This window comes from Rhincodon typus, chromosome 47 (assembly GCF_021869965.1).
Source record: "Rhincodon typus isolate 14 chromosome 47, sRhiTyp1.1, whole genome shotgun sequence".
Classification (NCBI taxonomy): Eukaryota; Metazoa; Chordata; class Chondrichthyes; order Orectolobiformes; family Rhincodontidae; genus Rhincodon; species Rhincodon typus.
Window position 1 is genome coordinate 1,374,474 of NC_063378.1, and position 19,605 is coordinate 1,394,078.

Consider the following 19,605-nt stretch of genomic DNA (forward strand, 5'->3'; position numbering starts at 1 on the left):
CAGTAATCAGCTCCATTTGTCCATCAGGCGTGAGTATCATTCATTATCGTTCCTTTTTTTAACCATTAAAGATTCAGGATAGAGGCAAATTATCCCCACATCTCACAGCCATATATTGGTGAACTGGAGATAAATAGCTGAGGACCATGGAAAGGCCATTTAGGACTGAGTTGAGGAGAAATGTCTTCAGCCATACAGTGGGGAGACTGTAGGATTCACTGTTCTAGAAAATTATGGGAAGATACAAAATAGGAGTCGGCCATTTGGCCCTTCCAGCCTGCTCCACCCATTCAATGGGACCATGCCTGATCATCCAACTCAGTCCCCTGACCCACCACATTAGCCCCTAAGAATTCTATCAAACTCCTTCCTGAACAACATTCAATATTCTGGTCCCAACCGAATTCTGTGGCAGAGAATTTTACAGGCTCCCCACTCTCTGGGTGAAGACATTTCTCCCCATCTCAATCGTATGCTGTGTCAGTTTGGCTGTAACCCCACAACCCTCTGTGCAATTAGGGGCAGGCAATAAATGCTGTGCATTTATGTGTCACCCACATCCAATGAATGAGTAGAAACAACTGTATATGGGAATGGATGTCACTGTGATGAAGTTCATAGTTGAGTTTGCAATTAACTCTGCCAAACGAAGGGACCTAACATTTGTCAATATTTGCAGGAATTCCAGTGTCAAAACCGGATCTAATAATTCAACCCAGAAAGGAGCTAATCGAAGGAGAGACAGGATCCTTAGTCTGTTCAGTCTCCAATGGTTCTTTGCCAATTTATTACCAATTCTACAACGGCTCAAACACGGAACTGCACAGGGAGTTTTCCAACAGTGCCGAGCTTGTTTACAAAATTGGAGCCATCAGCAGAAGGGACGAAGGGCTTTATCATTGCTCGGTGAGAAATGAGGCAACAGATCTCCCACTGCGCAGTGAAGACATAAAGATCACAGTGATAGGTGAGTTCATAAGGACTCTCTCCCAAAGAGTAACTGCACCGTCAACTCATCAACTGGTGGGATCAGCTCAGAGTTGGTGCTTCATGCTTGCAGACCATAATTTGATTAAAGTCACACAGCCTTGGATATTAAAGTCAGCAAGGTATCCAACACGGAAACAGGACCTTCCCCCCAACTCGTCCATTCCAACCAGGTTTTCCAAATTGAACTAGTCCCATTTGCCTGCATTTGGCCCATGTCCCCCTCAACCTTTCATATCCATGTACCTATCCAAACGTATTTTAAATTGAGTCATAGTATCATACAGCACGGAAACAGGCCCTTCGGCCCAACTTGTTCATGCCATCTAGATTTCCCAAACTGAACTCGCCCCATTTCTTTGTGTTTGGCCCATATCTGTTAAAATGTTTCCTATCCATGCACCTGTCCAAATGTCTTTTAAATATTGTGACTGTACCTGCCTCTACCACTTCCCCTGGCAGCTTGTCTCACGTACTGATCAACCTCTGTGTGAAAAAGTTGCCCCTTGGGTCCCTTACCCCTCTCACCTTAAACCTATGCTCTCTGATTTTGGACTTCCCCTAGCAAGGAGTAGACCCTGGCTTTATTCACCTTATCTATACCCTTCATGATTTTACAAACTTCCTCAGCCTCCTACGCTCCAGAGAAAAATGTCCCAGCCTATCCATCCCCTTGTTATAACTCAAAATTTCCAGTCTCAGTAACACCTTGCAAATCTTCTTTGCATCCTTTCCAATGTGGGTGAACAGAATTGTGTGCAGTAGCCAGAATGCAGCCTTACCAATGTCTTGTACAGCTGTAATATTACGTGTCAACTCCTGTATTCAATGCAGTGACCAATGCAGGACAAATGCCTTCTGCACCGGCCTGTCCACCTGTGACACCACTTTTAAGGAACTATGTACCTGCACCCCAAAGGCCTCTATTAACTGTGTAAGTCCTGCCCTAGTTTGTCTCACCCAAATGCAACACCTTGTTTTTATCTGAATTAAACACAATAAACAGGGAAAATGAAACCAAGTAAAGAAAGTCGGGGAGTTCAATCTGTGACATAAAGCTTGGTCATACATTAAAACATAAGAATCTAGAGCTTTGAGTCTGCTTCGCTATTCAATATGACCACGGCCAATCATCCAACTCTACACGTGTTAATACAGAGTCATAGAAAATAGGAATAGGTGTAGGCCATTCAGCCTTTCCAGCGTGCTCTGCCCATTCAATGGGATCATGGCTGATCATCCAACTCAGTCCCCTGTCCCCCCACTAATTCCCTTTAGACCCTAAGAACTCCACCCAACTCCTACCTGAACAATATTCAATGTTCTGGTCCGGACTGCTCTCTGTGACAGAGAATGCCTTAGACTCCCCATTCTCTAGGTGAAGACATTTCTACTCCTCTCAGTCCTACCCCATCTCCCTTAGACTGAGACTCCTGGTGCTGGACTTCTGGCCCTGGTCATCAGGAACGTCCTTTCTGCATTTACCCTGTCTAGTCCTGTTAGAACTTTATAGGTTTCAATGACCTCCTCCTGCTCATTCTCCTAAACTCCAGCGCATATAGTCTTCATTATGCCCACGATGGATTCTACACCATCAGATCCCAGATCGCTCTTACTGCTGAATACATATTCTAGCTCGTACAGAGCTACATCACTCACATTGCCTCAATCGCACACCCCCTGAACATTTGGTTGGATATTTTGCTGGGTGACTAACTCCTGCCCGAATCTCTTCTGGTCTTCCGACCAAAACAACAAGAAATGTCACACTAGTGAACAAAGCATTGATTGTGCATAGAATGCCAGGGGCATTTGGACTGTGTAGTGATGTAATTGGTCAAGTGTCGATGATTATCAAAGAAGGGGGCAGTGTTTTGGACGATTTATTCTTTTAAATCATGATATGGGGAGAATTTTGTCAAAAAAAAATTTTCGAGAACGGAATGACTTGCTCAGAGGGCTGTTCGAAATAATTCCCTTTGCTATGGGTTTGGAGTCAAGTGGAGTGCCAGACTGAGTAAGGATGGACTGATTTCCTTTTCCCAACAACACCCTCTTGCCTCTGATCAGCGGGATCTCATGAGCCATCCAGTTTCAACATTACTGATGTTCTTTTTAACTTCCCAAATCTCAGAATGAACTGAACTTTAATTATATACAACAAACAGGGTGCAATGTTTGGTGAACGATGACAAACATGCCTACACCACTGAGTTATTTATTCGCTCATGGGACGTGGTTGGGCATGGCATTTATTGCCCCTGTCACTAATTGCCCCCTTCAAGAAGATGGTGGTGAGCTGCCTTCTTGAACTGCTGCAGTCCATGTGTTGTAGATAGACCCAAAATGCCCTTAGGGAGGGAATTCCAGGATTTTGACCCAGTGACACTGAAGGAATGGCCAATATTTCCAGGTCATGATGGTGAGTGGCTTGGAGGGGAACTTGCAGGGGGTGGTGTTCCCATGTATCTGTTGCCCTTGCACTTCTAGATGGAAGTGGTCGTCAGTTTGGAAGGTGCTGTCTAAGAATCTTTGGTGAATATCTTCAGTGCACCTTGTAGATAATATACACTGCTGCTACTGAGTGTCGGTGGCGGTGGGAGAGAATGCTTGTGGATGTGGTGCCAATCAAATGGTTGCTTTGTCCTATTTGGTGTCAAGCTTCTTGAGTGTTGTTGGGGCTGTGCCCATCCCGGCAAGTGGGGAGTATTCCATCACACTCCTGATTTGTGTAGATGGTGGACAGGCTTCGGGGAGTCAGGAAGCAAGTTACTTGCTGCAGAAATTCGAGCCTTTATCCTGCTCTTGCAGGCACTGTGTTTATTTAGCTAGGACCAGTTTTGTTTAAGATCAATGATTAACCCCAGGATGTTGACAGCTGGGGGGAATTAAAACTCTCCATTAGTTTAAGAACCCATCAAACTGCTTAACCCACCTCTTGTGTTTCCCACACCTCAGCCCTCACACCCCCTCCCCACAATAAAAACAAAGACAGAATTCCCCTTGTCCTCACGTATCACCCCATCAACCTTCGGATTCAACACATCATTCTCCGCCACTTCCACCACCTGCAATCTGACCCCACTATCAAGGATATATTTCCCTCCCCACCCTTATCTGCCTTCCGGAGGGACTGCTCCCTCTGCGACTCCCTCATCCGCTCCACATTCCCCACTAGCCCCGCCACCCCCGGCACTTTTCCCTGCAACCGCAGGAAGTGCTACACCTGCCCCTACACCTCCCCCCTCACCCCCATCCCAGGCCCCAAGAAAACCTTCCATATTTAAGATGTTCACGTGCACATCTGCTAATGTGGTATATTGTATCCGCTGTTCCCGATGTGGCCTCCTCTACATTGGGGAAACCAAGTGGAGGCTTGGAGACCACTTTGTGGAACACCTACGCTTGGTTCGTGACAAATGACAACACCTCCCAGTCGCGAACCACTTCAACTCCCCCTCCCACTCCTTGGACGACATGTCCATCCTGGGCCGCCTCCAGTGCCACAACGATGCTACCTGAAAACTGGAGGAACAGCGCTTCATATTCCGCTTGGGAACACTGCAACCCAATGGTCTCAATGTGGACTTTACAAGCTTCAAAATCTCCCCAACCCTGACCTCATCCCCTCTCGTCCCCACCTCCTTGACCTGTCTTTCTTTTCTCCTACCTACCCGCCCCTCCCTCCTCACTGGCCAACCTCAATCCCAACTCCCTACCTACACTCTCCTTTACTGGCTTCATCCCTGCCTCCTTGAGCTGACCGTCTTCTCTCCACCTATCTGCTCCACTATCCACCTTCTATCATTGCCTACCCATCTCTCTCTACTTATTTCAGAACCCCCTTCCCCTCCCCCATTTCTGAAGAAGGGTCCAGACCCGAAATGTCAGCTTTGCTGCTCCTCTGATGCTGCCTGGCCTGCTGTGTTCATCCAGCTCCAAACTGTGTTATCTCAGACTCCAGCGTCGGCAGTTCCTACTATCCCTTTTAAATTCATTGTGTCAAACTGGTCCCCACCGATAGTCTCGATCATTAGGTGAACTTCATGATTTTTGATCTCCTCGGTGTGTTTTCTCCTCAGTTCCTGTCGCAGATGCTGTGCTGATTTCCCACACTAATGGGACTGAGATGTGGGCCGGGGAGACCCTTGTTCTCCGGTGCCTGGTGAGGGAAGGCACTGAGCCGCAGTTTGTTTGGTACCGTGACAACGTGCCGCTAAGAAACGGCACTGCAAGCTCCCATGTGACTGCCGATGGTGGTGAGCTGGTTATTCATTCATTCCGGAGAGATAATGTCGGGAGGTATCACTGTGCAGCGATCAACAAAGGAACCAATGGCACCATTTTTAACGTGACCAGCGACTGTATCGGATTCACGCTGAGAGGTAACAGCGACAGTCGGATCAAACATAGACAGAGAAAGGCCATTCGCTCCATCCAGTCTGCGCCAGGCAGACATTTAAACATCTCAGTTGGGGAGGTAATGGCCTGGTGGTATTATCGTGAGGTCATTAATACAGTGACCTTGGTCATGTTCCTGGGATCTTTGAACTCAATAAAAATCCTGGAATTCGCTCCCTAATAGCATTGTGGGTCAACCCACAGCAGCAGGACTGCAGCGGTTCAAGAAGACAGCTCACCTCCACCTTCTCAAGGGGCAACTAGGGATGGGGCAAGAAATGCTAGCCAGCCAGCGACACCCACATCCCACAAATGAATAGAAAAAAAAGCCTAATGGAGAGAGGGGTACAGAGGAGATTCACCAGGATATTGCCCGGGATGGAGCATTTCAGCGATGAAGAGACGCTGGATGGGCTCGGGTTGTTTTCTTTGGAGCAGAGAGGGCTGAGGGGGTATCCTGATAGAGGTGTGTAAGATTATGAGGGGCATGGACGGAGCGGGGTAGGAAGCAGCTGTTTCCTTTAATCGAAGGGCAAAGAACAAGGTGGGGGGGGCATCATTTTAAAGTGAAAGGCAGAAGATTTAGAGGGGGATTTGATGGAAAATAAATCACACGGAGGGTAGTGGAGGTGTGGAATGCACTGCCTGGAATGTCGTTGAGGCCGGAAGCCTTTTTAAAAAAAGCTCTTGGATGAGCACTTGAAGTGTCATAACATTCAAGGCTACAGGGGACTAGTGCAGGAAAGTGGGATTTGTGTCGTTAGCTCAATGGGTTGAATTCCTTCACTCTGTGCGATTCTCAATATCTACAGGAGTATTGTACCTACAGGGATATTACATATCTGTGGTGGTTGGTCTGTCTGATGTTGATCATGTACGTTGCGCAGGGTTGATGTGGCAAAACTTCCCGGTGAATTTGTTAACGCGAGCCGGGTATTCTTTTTGGGATTTCAGGTCCGAGTTATTCCACGGAGATCGCGGCCTCACTTTTCCTAGTTCTGCTGTTTGCCAGCCTGATCGCATCCGTGTGTTTCATCCACCGGAAGAGGGACGCAGGTCTGTAATGTCTTACGGAGATACAAGTTGTTCCATGGCCCCACATCATGAAATCCCATCTCCTCCCAAATGTAATCTTTCAGCTGAGTGGGGGTCCTGGGGAGGGAGGTGATGGGCCAGGAGCTGGAGTAGGCCATGTTCATGAGAGTAGGGAGGGAGAGTACTCACCACGTTAGTGTGCTGGATTGGCTAACTATGACACCTCCCATGCAGCTCCCCCCCACCACTCCCCAACACACACACGCACTCTCACTCAGAAGCACTCTCACACACGCACTCACAGACACTCACACACACACGCAGACACTCACACACACTCACACGTGCACACACACACACACACACTCTCTCTCTCACACACTCACACACACACACTCTCACACACACGCACACACTCACACACACAAACACACACACCTTGTCAGAGCATCTCAGAGAACAGCAAGATCATTGATACCTGGGAACAGGAGGATTTGACTTGTTATTATCACATGTAACTAAGTACAGTGAAAAGTTTTTTTTATTTGCAAGCAGTACAGGCAGATCATAACAAACAAGGACATAAAGATCATAGGATGCTAAGACAGAGCAAGGCATACAAGGTTACAACTGCACAGGAGGTGCACAAAAGCAAGGTCCACATTTGATTTGAAATTAGAGAGTTCCATTCAGCAGTCTAATAATGGCAGGGAAGAAGCTGTTTTTGAACCTGTTGGAACATCTGCTCAAGCTTCTGTATCTTCTGCCTGATGGAAGAGATTGGAAGAGAGTATTACCAAGGTGCGATGGGTCTTTGATGATGTTGGCAACCTTTCCGCAGCAAGAAGAAGTATAAATGGATCCATGGATGGAAGGTTGGCATCCGTGATGGTCTGGGCTGTGCACACAACTTTTTGTAGTTTTTTACGGTCCTGGGCAGAGCAGTTGCCGTACCAGGCCATTATGCACACAGATAGAATGCTTTCAATGATGCAGGGTAAAAGTTGGTGAGGGACCTTATGGCCATGCCAAATTTTCTAAACCTCCTGAGGAAGAAGAGGCGTTGCTGTGTCTTCTTGACCGTCACATCTATGTGGGACGTCTAGGACAGATTGTTAGTTATTGTCACTCCTAGGAACTTGATGCTTTCAACCCTCTCTACTTTCGCTCCATTGATGTAGATGGGGGCATGTCCTTCTCCTTTCTTCCTGAAGTCGATCAGTTCTTTGCTTTTGCCGACACTGAGAGAGAGATTGTTATCATTGCACATGATACCAAGCCCTCTATCTCCCTTCTGTATTCTGACTCATCGTTGTTTGATATCCATCCTACCACAGAGGTGTCGTCAGCAAACTTGTAGATGACGTTTGTACAAAATTTGCCTACACAGTTGTGGATGTATAGGGAGTACAGTAGGGGGCTGAGTACACATCCTTGCGGGGCTCCAGTGTTGAGGATTATTGTGGAGGAGGTGCTGTTGTCTATCTTCACTGATTGTGGCCTGTGGGTGAGGAAACTGAGGATCCAGTTGCAGAGGGCAGAGCCGAGACCTAGGTTTTGGAGTTTTGATATCAGTCTGGTCAGGATTATGGTGTTGAAGGCGGAGCTGTAGTCGATGCATAGGAGCCTGACGTGGGTGTCCTTGTTGTCCAGATATTCCGGGGATGAGTCTAGGGCTAGGGAATTGGTGTCCACTGTGGACCTATTTCACCGGCAGGCAAGTTGCAGGGGATCAAGGCAGGCTGGGAGACTAAAGTTGACGTGGGCCATGACTAAACTCTCGAAGCACTTCATGATTACAGAGGTCACAGCCACTGGGCGGTAGATGTTGAGGCATGTTGCATGTGTTTTCTTCAGTACTGGAATGATGGTGGTCTTCTTGAAGCAGGTGGGGACTTCAGATTGTAGCAAGGAGAGGTTGAAGACCATTCAGTCCCATGAAACCCTTCTCTGCCATTTAACACGTTCTCATCTTGGCGTCAACTCCACTTACCTGTCCTGTTCCCTTTAAACCGGGACTAAAACTATCTCCTCCTGAAATTTATTCAGTACTCACTGCACACGCTTGCCCTAACCCTATTTAATACAATCTGATCTCCACCTCAACACGACATTCCTGCCCTGCTCTCTTTAAACTGCAACTAGTAAAAAAAATCTCCTCTTTACATTTATTTAGTAGCCACTGCACACACTGACCCTAACCCTAGTAATAAACATAACCATGACCCTTACCCTAACTCTAACGCTAAACCTAACCCTAACCCCCTAACTCTGACCTTGGCCCTCACCCAAACATTAATGCTAACACCAGCCTTAAACCTTACCCTAACCCTAAACCAAACCCTAACCAGAACCCTAGCTCTAACCTTGGCCCTCACCCAAGCATTAACACTAACCCTAAGCCAGCCCTTACCCTAACCATTACTCTAACCTTAACCTTGCCTCTCAAACACTAATCTAAACCCTCGCCCTAATCTTTGCCCTAACCCTCACCATAATACTAACCAAACCATGATCCTAACCTTAAACCTAAGTCTTAACTTTCGCCCTCACCCAAACACTGACACTAACTCTCACACTCGCCCCAACCCTAAACCTCACCCTGAACCTAACCCTAAAACTAACTCTAACCCTATTGCAGCTGTTTAATGTGCATTAAGACGGGTTTGACAATTATCATCTATTGATCTGTTCTCTGTTTATGACTGAGATAAGGTCTTGGTGGCTCCAGCTTGTAACAGTGCAAAGCTGCTGTACAATATGCTGAGAATATTCTCTCTCTCCCTGCAGGGAATTCCTCAACCGTGTCACATCCCAGCAGGTAAGTGACTGAAACTGCAGTTTTTATATTTGCTATTATTTATTCCAATTCCTCTTAAACAGGGAGAGACAACCAAAGTGAAGAGGTCATAGAGGGAGCTTGGATATGGCCACATCCTTTTAACACGGGTCTTATTGACAAGCAGGGAAATCACACCACAGGAAGGTCCCAGAGATAAATGGGATAGAATAGTGAGGTGGTTGTTTTAGTCTGGTGCAGATGCAATGGGCTGAAGTGCCTTTTTCTGTGCTGTAGATCTCTGTGACTCTCTGTAATAATATGATTGGGTAATATAATCATGTGATTGGGTGACATGGTTATATGTGCTAACTTGGAATGTCGACTATACGAATACAGTTGGGTAGAGATAGGGGTGATTGAATGTGTAATTTTTTGATTGGAAATTTTTGTGTTGATTGGAAGCTTCTAATCTGTAAAAATACTGTGAAACCCTTTGTCCTTGTTTAAAAAATTGAGTCATTCGTGACTTTTGGATACATCCAACTCCTGTGCATGAATACAACTTTAAACAAAGAGACAAAGGATCTTGCCTGCCCTAAGGGGAAAAACAGGGTTCAACTCCCTCTTTCTGTACACACCATCCAAGTGGGGAATTGGACAGCTCCTTGTGGGTGAGAAAACCCTATGTTCCGATGGAAACCAGGGATGTGTGACCAGGGAGTAACGTCTCAATTTGTTTTTGTATTTTGTATTTTCCATGATTGCTTTGCTGTTTTGTTGAAGCTGAGCGTGGTGTGGAAAGTGTTATGTTTGAAGTGATGACTTCCTTTCCTTCCCCTTTTTGCTGGAAATAGACCCCAACCTTCTGGTGAAGGGCCGGCAGCCAGCAATGTGGAGTACGCAGTTGTTGGAGCAACATACAATGCTGGTGAGTGCCATTGAATCAATGTGACTAAAGAACCTCAAACTGTGACAATGCACCGTAAGCTGGCAGAAATTCAGTACAAACCTCTGAGCCACCAAATGGGCTAGAATGGGGCAGTTTTCCTTGCATCTGGGGAGGCTGAGGGTAAGTACAGAAGTAAGCCGTTCGACCCTCCCTTCCTGCTTGCCATTTGTTATGATCACAGCTGACCATCCAACTCAGTCCCCCATTTCCATGGAAACTAGAAGGCCATTCAGCCCTTCCAGGGTCTTTTGCTTGTTCAATAGGATCATGACTCAGTCCCAAGTTCCCCATTTTCTCCCCTATCCCATTCAATCCTTTTAACCCCCAAAGATTACAACTCCTTCTTATATGTACAAGATGATGAGGGGCATAGATAGGGTAGACAGGAAGATTCCTTGATGGAGGGATCACTCACCGGGGGCTGGAGGGTGGGGGGCAGTGGAGGCGATGTGGTAGTGTTTATGATTGAAGGCAAGGGGCAGGAGGATTAGAGGGAATGTGAGGAAAAACATTTTCACCCAGAGGGTGACACCAAGCTGTGCGCCAGATTCTGGGAAAATGGGATTACAGAATAGTGAAGTAGTTATATTTGACCAACATAGACTTGATGGGCCAATGGCCCCTTTTCAGCACAGCAGACCTCCATGTTCACCCAATGTCCTTTCCAGACAGCTACTGCTGTTAATAGCCTGTGATTGGACCTTCATCATTAGACCTGACTCACCAATGTTTATTTTGTCTCAAGTAACATTAGAAACTGAGGGCACAGCACTCTGGTCTTGAGGAATCCAACAATGAGCAAAGATCAGATTCCTCAGACAAATGCCCCAAGAAAATGATAATGATAATGAAGAAGGGCATGCTTCCTGTACTGCAGTCTTGACTAGTTAAAGCTAACTTAAAAGTACATATCATTTGGGGATCATTATCTATCTATCATAGGAACCTAAGGTATAGGAGCAGAATTAGGCCATTTGGCTCATTATCTCAGTTCTGACATTTGATCATGGCTGATATGTTTCTCACCCCCATTCTCCTGCCTTCTCTCTATAATATTTGATCCCCTGACTAATCTAGAATTTCTGTCTTAAATCTATCTTTCGGACCTATCTGATCTATTTGTCATTTAGCCCATTATAATAAAGCTGTCTAATTGATGTGTTTTTCTCGTGCACTTCCTTTCTTTATAGAAAACACCGCTGCGGATCTGGTTTATTCAGTGGTCACCATCAAGAAGACAACTGAGCCCTGTAAAGGTCTCCTTTCTTCAATGCTACAATTGGGAGTGAGAGAGCAAGAGAAAGAGAGAGAGAGGACAGGGTGGTGGTTTAACCTGAGGGTCAACCTCAGCTGGTGTGGGAGTTGTACCCACATGGTTGGCAGGGGTTGGTATGTAACGCATTACAAAACCAGCCATCCAGCCAACTGAGCTGCATGGAACTGGCAGTGTACAGTAGCTGATACCCAAAGGTACATCATCTACACAGTTCACCCTCATCTTTTCATGTATGACAATTGGGCAAGTGATGCAAAAGCGAGTAAGATTAAGACAGCCTGCCTAAGATGTTGCATTGACCCTCATCCTAAAAACTGACCCTCTGTCTTATTGATCTGAATGGAAATTGTAGGATTTAGCCAGAGTAAGTTCTCTAAATGCGATATTTTGAAGCATCTGGGTTGATTGAGAAGGACACTGATACCTTTTAAAAATTGACTAAAACACAGCTACGCTTTCAAAAGATTCAGCTACGTCTTTAATGCTGATTAGTCTTCAATAAGTTCGGATTGAATCGTCAATCCCTTCTCATCTCATTCCTTTTTATTTTCAGGCAACAGTATTGGTTTCTCCTGCACTGGGAAGAAGGTATGTAACATTTTAAGTCTAAATAGATCATGGCTTATTCCACAGAAAGTGCATCCACAGTGTAAAATGTCAACTATTGATTCATACCAGACTAATCGAAGGATACACCTTAGAAAATAGGAGCAGCGCTAGGCCATTCAGCTCTTCCAGCCTGCTGCACCCATTTATTGGGATTGTCTAACTCAGTCCCCTGTCCTGCCACTTTCTTCCTTTAGCCATCCAACTCTGTTGTGAATAACATTCCACGTTCTGGCCTCAACTGCTTTCTGTGGCAGAGAATTCCGCAGAATGAGAACCGAAAGAACTGCGGATGCTGTAAATCAGGAACAAAAAACAGAAGTTACTGGAAAAGCTCAGCAGGTCTGGCAGCACCCATGAAGAAAAATCAGAGTTAACGTTTCAGGTCCGGTGACCCTTCCTCAGAACTGATGGTGGCTGGGAAAACATTGGTTTATATGCAGAAAAAAAAGGGAGGGAGGTGGGGTAGGGAGTAAATGATAGGATAGAGCCCAAAGAGAGAGAAGAGCAGTTGGACAGACAAAGGAGTTGATAATGATCTGGCTAGGAGGGAGAATAGTTGTTAATGGGGACTGTTGGTGACTAATAGGAAGTGTGTAATGGCAGGCTATGTGATAACAAGGCCTGGTGTGTGAGGTGGGGGGCTCGGATATGGGAGAGTTTAGACTATAAAATTATTGAACTCGATATTGAGTCCGGAGGGCTGTAGGGTCCCCAAGCAGAAAATGAGGTGATGTTCCTCCAGCTTGCACTGAACTTTGCTGGAACACTGCAGCAAGCCAGAGACAGAGATGTTGGCTAGGGAGCAGGATGGTTTGTTAAAGTAGCAGGCAACAGGTAGCTCAGGGTCTTTTTTGCGAGTAGAACGTAGATGTTCTGCGAAGCGGTCACCCAATCTATGCTTTGTTTCCCCAGTGTAGAGGAGACCACATTGCGAGCAGCGAATGCAGTAGATTACATTGTGGAAAGTGCAGGTGAAGTGTTGCTTCACCAGGAAGGTATGTTGGACCCTTGGATCTGGAGATGGAGGACATAAATGGGCAGGTGTTACACCTTGGGTGCTTGCAGGGGAAGTTGCCATGGGGCTGCAAGGGGCGTGGTGGGCAGGGGATGTTGGGATTAAAGCAAGAATGGACCAGGATGTCCCGGAAGGAACGGTCCCTGTGGAAGGCGGATAAGGAAATGGAGGGGAATGCATCTTGCTGGAGGTGGTGGAAATGGCAGCTGATGATCTTCTGGATGTGGATGTTGGTGGGATGGTGGGTAAGGACAAGAGGAACCCAATTGCTGTTGTGGGAGGGAAGAGAAGGGGTGAGGATGGAAGTGCGGGAGATGAGTCGGACTTGGTTGAGGGCCCTGTCTACAATGGTGCTAGGGGAATCCTCAGTTGAGGAAGAAGGTGGACATTTCAGAGGCTCTCTTGTTGAAGTTGGCCTCATCTGAACATACGCGATGGAGACTGAGAATGGAATGGAGTCTTTACAGGAAACAGGATGCAAGGATGTACAGTACAGGTAGCTGTGTTGGGCAGTTGATAGTGGACATTAGTGGTCATTCTATCCCCAGAAATGGAAACAGAGATTTTGAGGAAGGGAAGGAGGAGTCAGAGATAGACCAGGTGAAAGTGAGGGTGGGGAGGAAATTGGAAGCGAAATCGATTAACTTTTCCAGTTTTGGATGAGAGAGGGAAGCAGCACTGATGATATCATCGATATTTCGGAGAAACCCACTCTCTTGGTGAACACATTTCTCCACACCACAGTCCTACCCAGACTCCTTTAAACTGTGACCTGTAGCATCTCTGAATCCTCCTGCACAGCTCACCCTCCCTCCCAGCTTTGTCTGCCTTTAAACAGTGGAAAATAACCAACAATGCTTTATCAATGGAGTAGATCACTCACTGTTTCTCATTCCACTTCTAGTGCCCAGCGGCAACTGAGTTTCAAAATTGTGGCATTACTGGTGTTGGTGTTCCAGTTACCTCTTGTACACAATGAAAACATCACTGATCTTGACATTAAATAGTTACCAGTCCGTTGTCATTTGCACCCAATTAGTAGCAGTAGTACTAATCTCAAAGACGCACTGCAGAAATTCACCAAAGATCCTCAGACTGCACCTTCCAAACCCATGACCATTTCCATCTAGAAGGACAAGGGCAGCAGCTGCATGGGAACATCACACTCTGCAAATTCCCCTCGAAGCCACGCATAATCCTGAATTGGAAATCTGTCAGCCATTCCTTCAGTGTAGCTGAGTCAAAATCCTAGAATTGGCTCCCTGTGGGCATTGTAGGTCTACCTACTGAACATGGGACTGCAGCAGTTCAAGAGGGCAGCTCATCAGTACCTTCTCAAAGGGGGCAATTAGGGACAGAGGGAATAAATACTGGGCCCAGCCAGCAATGCCCACATCTCACGAGTGAATGGAAACAAAATCAAAATCCGCCTCAGCCGTCTCTACTCCAAAGAAAACAACCCAAGTATGACCAGCCTCCCTTCATCACTGAAATGCTGCAGCCCAGGCAACATCCTGGTTAAGAGACAGTAAGAACTGCCGATGCTGAAGTCTGAGATAACACAGTGTGGAGCTGGATGAACACAGCAGGCCAAGCAGCATCAGAGGAGCAGGAAAGCTGACGTTTCGGGTCGGGACCCTTATTCAGAAATGGGGGAGGGGAAGGGAGCTCTGAAATAAATAGAGACAGGAGGAGTGGGGCTGGGGAAGGTAGGTGGGATGGTGATAGTTGAGTGCAGGTAGGGAGTGGTGGGAGGGGCAGATAGGTGGGAGAGAAGATGGACAGGTTGTGTCAGGTCAAGGAGGTGGGGATGAGAGGGAGGGTTGGTCATGGGACGAGGCCGGGAGTGGGGAGACTTTGAAACTGCTAAAGTCCACGTTTAGGCTGTAGGCTCCTGAGGCGGAATATGAGGCGCTACTCCTCCAGTTTGCAGGTGGCGTCATTGTGACACTGGAGGAGGGCCAGGATGGACATGTCACTCAGGGAATGGGAGGGGGAGTTAAAAGGGTTGGAGACTGAAAGGTATTGTCGTTTGTCACGTACAGAGTGTAGATGCTCTACAAAAGAGTCTCCAAGCCTCCGCTTGGTTTCCCCGATGTAGAGGAGGCCACATCTGGAACAACGGATACAATAGACCACATTAGCAGATGTGCAGGTGAACCTCTGTCTAATGTGAAAGGTTTGTTTTGTGCCTTGAATGGAGGTGAGGGGGGAGGTGTAGCACCTCCTGCAGTTGCAGGGTAAGGTGCCAGGTGTGGTGGGGCTAGGGAGGAGTGTGGAGTGGGTGATGGAGTTGCAGAGTGAGCGGTCCCTACAAAAGGTAGATAGGAGTGGGGAGGGAAATATCTCTTTGGTTGTGGGGTCGGATTATAGGTGGCGGAAGTGGCAGAGAATGATACGTTGGATGTGGAGGTTGGTGGGGTGATATGTGAGGACAAGGGGGACTCTGTCTTTATTTTAGTTGGGGGGAGGGTATGTGAGGGCAGAGGTGCAGGAAATGGAAGACATCCTGGTTAATCTCCTCTGCACGCCCTCCAGTGCAGTCACATCCTTCCTGTAGTGCAGAGCCTGGACCTGCACACACAGCTCCAACTGTGGCCTCCCCAAAGTCCTGTCCAGCTCCAACATCACATCTCTGCTCTTATGATCTATGCCTCGACTGAGAAAGGCAAGTGCGCCATACTTCTTAAACTCTCTTGGCACTTTCAGGGATCTATGGACAAGTTCCCCAAGATCCTTCTGTTCCTTTGATCTTCCTAGTTTCCTGACATTCATCAAGTATTCCTTGTCTTGTTCCTTCTTCCAAAGTGCATCACTTCACATTTATCAGAGTTAAACTCCATCTGCCACTGATCTGCCAATCTGACAATGTTCAGTCCTCTAAGAGTTCATTGAGTCTATTTTGAGACTTCAATTGCAGGATGCCAAGACTGACCCCAGCGATAATTCTATCACGTACGCCACACTGAACTTCAGCAAGCCCTCGGATGAAGAAGACAGAGTGGACGGAAACATTTATGAGAACATTCTGCGCAAGTAAGGAGGGTGTGAGAAGACAGACAAGAGACGTGTTGTTCAATTCTATAAACCATCTAGTTAAGAGGGATAACATAACTTCCGTGTTCAGACAACAAACTTGTGAACTTTGCAATGGAAACCATGTTGCACAAGCTGTCTGAATCTGCTCGTTTTCACATTGCTGCATCCTTCAGTCTATTCTAGATCTTGTGGGCTGCTATGGTTTGAATTTACCAAACTATTTCAGTCGCTGGTAGCCTTTAGAAATTTAATGCCTGCCTCTCCTTCGCTCTCATGGACATATCTGATGATTGAACTTTTCAGTTCATCCATATTTAAGGGGAGGAATACATCATCTGTCCCCTTCTGCAAATGCATGATCATGAATCTATCCCATTGTTATCAACTTTGAACAGCAATGGTTGGTCAGACCTGAGAGGTGGGAGTCAGTCGTTGTTCAGTGGATTTAACCTGCCCTTTCTTACCTTGAAGGCTAAAGTGATGAGCTCATCGTTCACCGAGACTGAACGTCCCAAATTCTCCTTAGACACTGAAAGACTTTATTGAACATTGATGTAATATAGGAAACCCAGCAACCAACTTGCACACAGCAAATCTCTCAACAGTTGGATCAGAATAACTCACATCACTGTCTTCTGTTTGATTAAAAAAAATTATATTCTCAAATAATTTACTGGTACATATTGGGATAAGTTATTACATAGCCTCATGAGTGTCATTCATGGTTCAGTCTCTGTCATACCCTCTGTCATTTCTCTCTCTCTCTCTCTCTCTCGTTCTCTCTCTCTGTCTCTGTGTCACTCTCTCTCACGCAATAGAACATAGAACATTACAGCGCAGTACAGGCCCTTCGGCCCTCGATGTTGCGCCGACCTGTGAAACCAATCTGAAGCCCATCTAACCTAAACTATTCCATTATCATCCATATGTTTATCCAATGACCATTTAAATGTCCTTAAAGTGGGCGAGTCTACTATTTTTGCAGGCAGGGCATTCCACGCCCTTACTACTCTCTGAGTAAAGAACCTACCTCTGACATCTGTCCTATATCTATCACCCCTCAATTTAAAGCTATGTCCCCTCGTGCTAGCCATCACCATCCGAGGAAAAAGGCTCCCACTGTCCACCCGATCTAATCCTCTGATGATCTTGTATGTCTCTATCAAGTCACCTCTTAACCTTCTTCTCTCCAACGAAAACAGCCTCAAGACCCTCAGCCTTTCCTCATAAGACCTTCCCTCCATACCAGGCAACATCCTGGTAAATCTCCTCTGCACCCTTTCCAATGCTTCCACATCCTTCCTATAATGCGGTGACCAGAACTGTACGCAATACTCCAAGTGCGGCCGGACCAGAGTTTTGTACAGCTGCAACATGTCCTCATGGCTCCGAAACTCAATCCCTCTACCAATAAAACCTAACATACTGTACGCCTTCTTAACAACGCTATCAACCTGGGTGACAACTTTCAATCCCCCACTTTCAACCCTTTCTCACCGCTGAGTTAGGATGTCATAGTTTGCTTCTCAAATTTAGATATAATCTCTCTTCTTCCCTCACACAGAACATTCTAAAGCACCTTCACACCCAGCACCTCTTTGAAGTGTATCCACTGCTATAATGTAGGAAGTGCAGCAGCAGTTTGTGCACAGTAAAGACCCACAAGCAGAAATGTAGTAAACAGTTGACATCAACCAACTTTGTAATTATGTTGATTGAGGGATAAGTAACAACTCCCAAAACACTGACCATCTGTCAGAGGATCAGTACTGAGGGAGTGCCGCACTGTTGGAGGATCAGTGCTGAGGGAGTGCCGCACGGTCGGAGGGTAAGTGCTGAGGGAGTGCCGCACGGTCGGAGGGTAAGTGCTGAGGGAGCGCCGCACTGTCGGAGGATCAGTACTGAGGGAGTGCCACACTGACAGTGCGGCACTCCCTCAGCACTGACCCTGACCCTCTGATAGTGTGGCGGTCCCTCAGTACTGATCCTCCAACGGTGCGGCACCCCCTCAGCACTGACCCTCTGACAGTGCGGCACTCCTCAGTACTGACCCTGACCCTCCGACAGAGTGGCACTCCCTCAGCACTGACCCTCTTATGGTTTGCTGTTCCCTCGTTTCTGACCTTCTGACAGTGTGGCACTCCCTCAGTACTGACCCTGACCCTCCGACAGTGCAGCACTCCCTCATTACTGACCCTCTGACAGTGCGGCACTCCCTCAGCACTGCCCAAAGAATCAAAGAATCAAAGACTCCCTACAGTGTGGAAACAGGCCCTTCAGCCCAACAAGTCCACACCGACCCTTGAAGCATCCCACCCAGACCTATCCCCCTATAACCCACACACCCCTGAACACTACGGGCAATTTCCCATGGCCAATCCATCTAACCTGCACATCTTTGGAGTGTGGGAGGAAACCGGAGCACCCGGAGGAAACCCATGCAGACATGTGGAGAATGTGCAAACTCCACACAGACAGTCGCCCTAGGGTGGGAATCGAACCCAGGTCCCTGGTGCTGTGAGGCTGCAGTGCTAACCACTGAGCCACCGTGCCACCCCTCCGACAGTGCTGCACTCCCTCAGTACTAACCCTCCAACAGTGCGGCGCTCCCTCAGCACTGACCCTCCGACAGCGCGGCGCTCCCTCAGCACTGACCCTCCGACAGCGCGGCGCTCCCTCAGCACTGACCCTCCGACAGTGCGGCTCTCCCTCAGCACTGACCCTCCGATGGTATGGCATTCCCTCATTACTGACCCTCTGACAGTGCGGCACTCCCTTAGTATTGCTCGCTCCAAGTGACAATGCTGTCAGGTAATTTTTAAGGTTGTGGAGTTAGTTATTAAACTCATGACCTTCTAACTCTGAGAAAGGGAAGGTGAGAGTGCATGCCCGCTCCACAGGTAGAAATCCATGGTAATCTGTCTGGGAATCTGGGACACATGTTGCCTATTCAACCATGTTGACTGCACGCAACCTTCGTACTTTCTCACCTGATATGTATCTATTCTGGTCCATGCCTCTATGCACAGTCCCATTACTGCTCTGTAGCTTTGGGTAGGTAATGTTCGTGTAGAGAACATCCTTGGGTTTGATGTGTTGCAATGTGTTGTGTTATTTTTATACTGAGACCAATGGTTTGGGTTGAGTATAAACAGCTCTATGCCTGGTGTTTCACAGACAGTCGACTGTAGATCAATGAAAGGTCACTGGTGTTTGAAACTGCCTCCTCAGTCGCTGTCTTTCTCCTGCAATAACACAACATCACAATGTGGTTACGATGTACCAGAGAGTCAGTGCAGCACAGATACGGTTACATGTTTGGAAATTCTTTTTGAATCTGCTTTCCCATGCCTATCCGGCAGTGTGTTCCTGATCACAACAGCTCATAGCTATTCACCTGGACACCCATCAATGAAAGGCCCTCCCTGGATCACAGGGACATGGGGACCAGTTATAGAAGGAGTGTCTGGTGCCTCACCCCAAGGGAACAGTCACCTACTGGAAGAAAGAAA

The 19,605-nt window shown here is 47.1% G+C and overlaps 1 protein-coding gene across 1 annotated transcript in view; it reads left to right on the forward strand.

The window, feature by feature from the left end:
- The window catches only part of LOC109915261 (Fc receptor-like protein 5), a 31,212-nt gene extending 14,450 nt beyond the window's left edge, over positions 1 to 16,762 (forward strand). Inside the window, exons 5-12 of the mRNA XM_048620566.1 lie at positions 680 to 967; positions 5,070 to 5,372; positions 6,343 to 6,444; positions 9,214 to 9,244; positions 10,060 to 10,133; positions 11,345 to 11,404; positions 11,984 to 12,018; positions 15,975 to 16,762. Coding sequence (XP_048476523.1) covers positions 680 to 967; positions 5,070 to 5,372; positions 6,343 to 6,444; positions 9,214 to 9,244; positions 10,060 to 10,133; positions 11,345 to 11,404; positions 11,984 to 12,018; positions 15,975 to 16,094 — 1,013 coding nt within the window. The 3' untranslated portion in view covers positions 16,095 to 16,762. The remainder of the gene's footprint in view (positions 1 to 679; positions 968 to 5,069; positions 5,373 to 6,342; positions 6,445 to 9,213; positions 9,245 to 10,059; positions 10,134 to 11,344; positions 11,405 to 11,983; positions 12,019 to 15,974) is intronic.
- Positions 16,763 to 19,605: the final 2,843 nt, after the last annotated feature.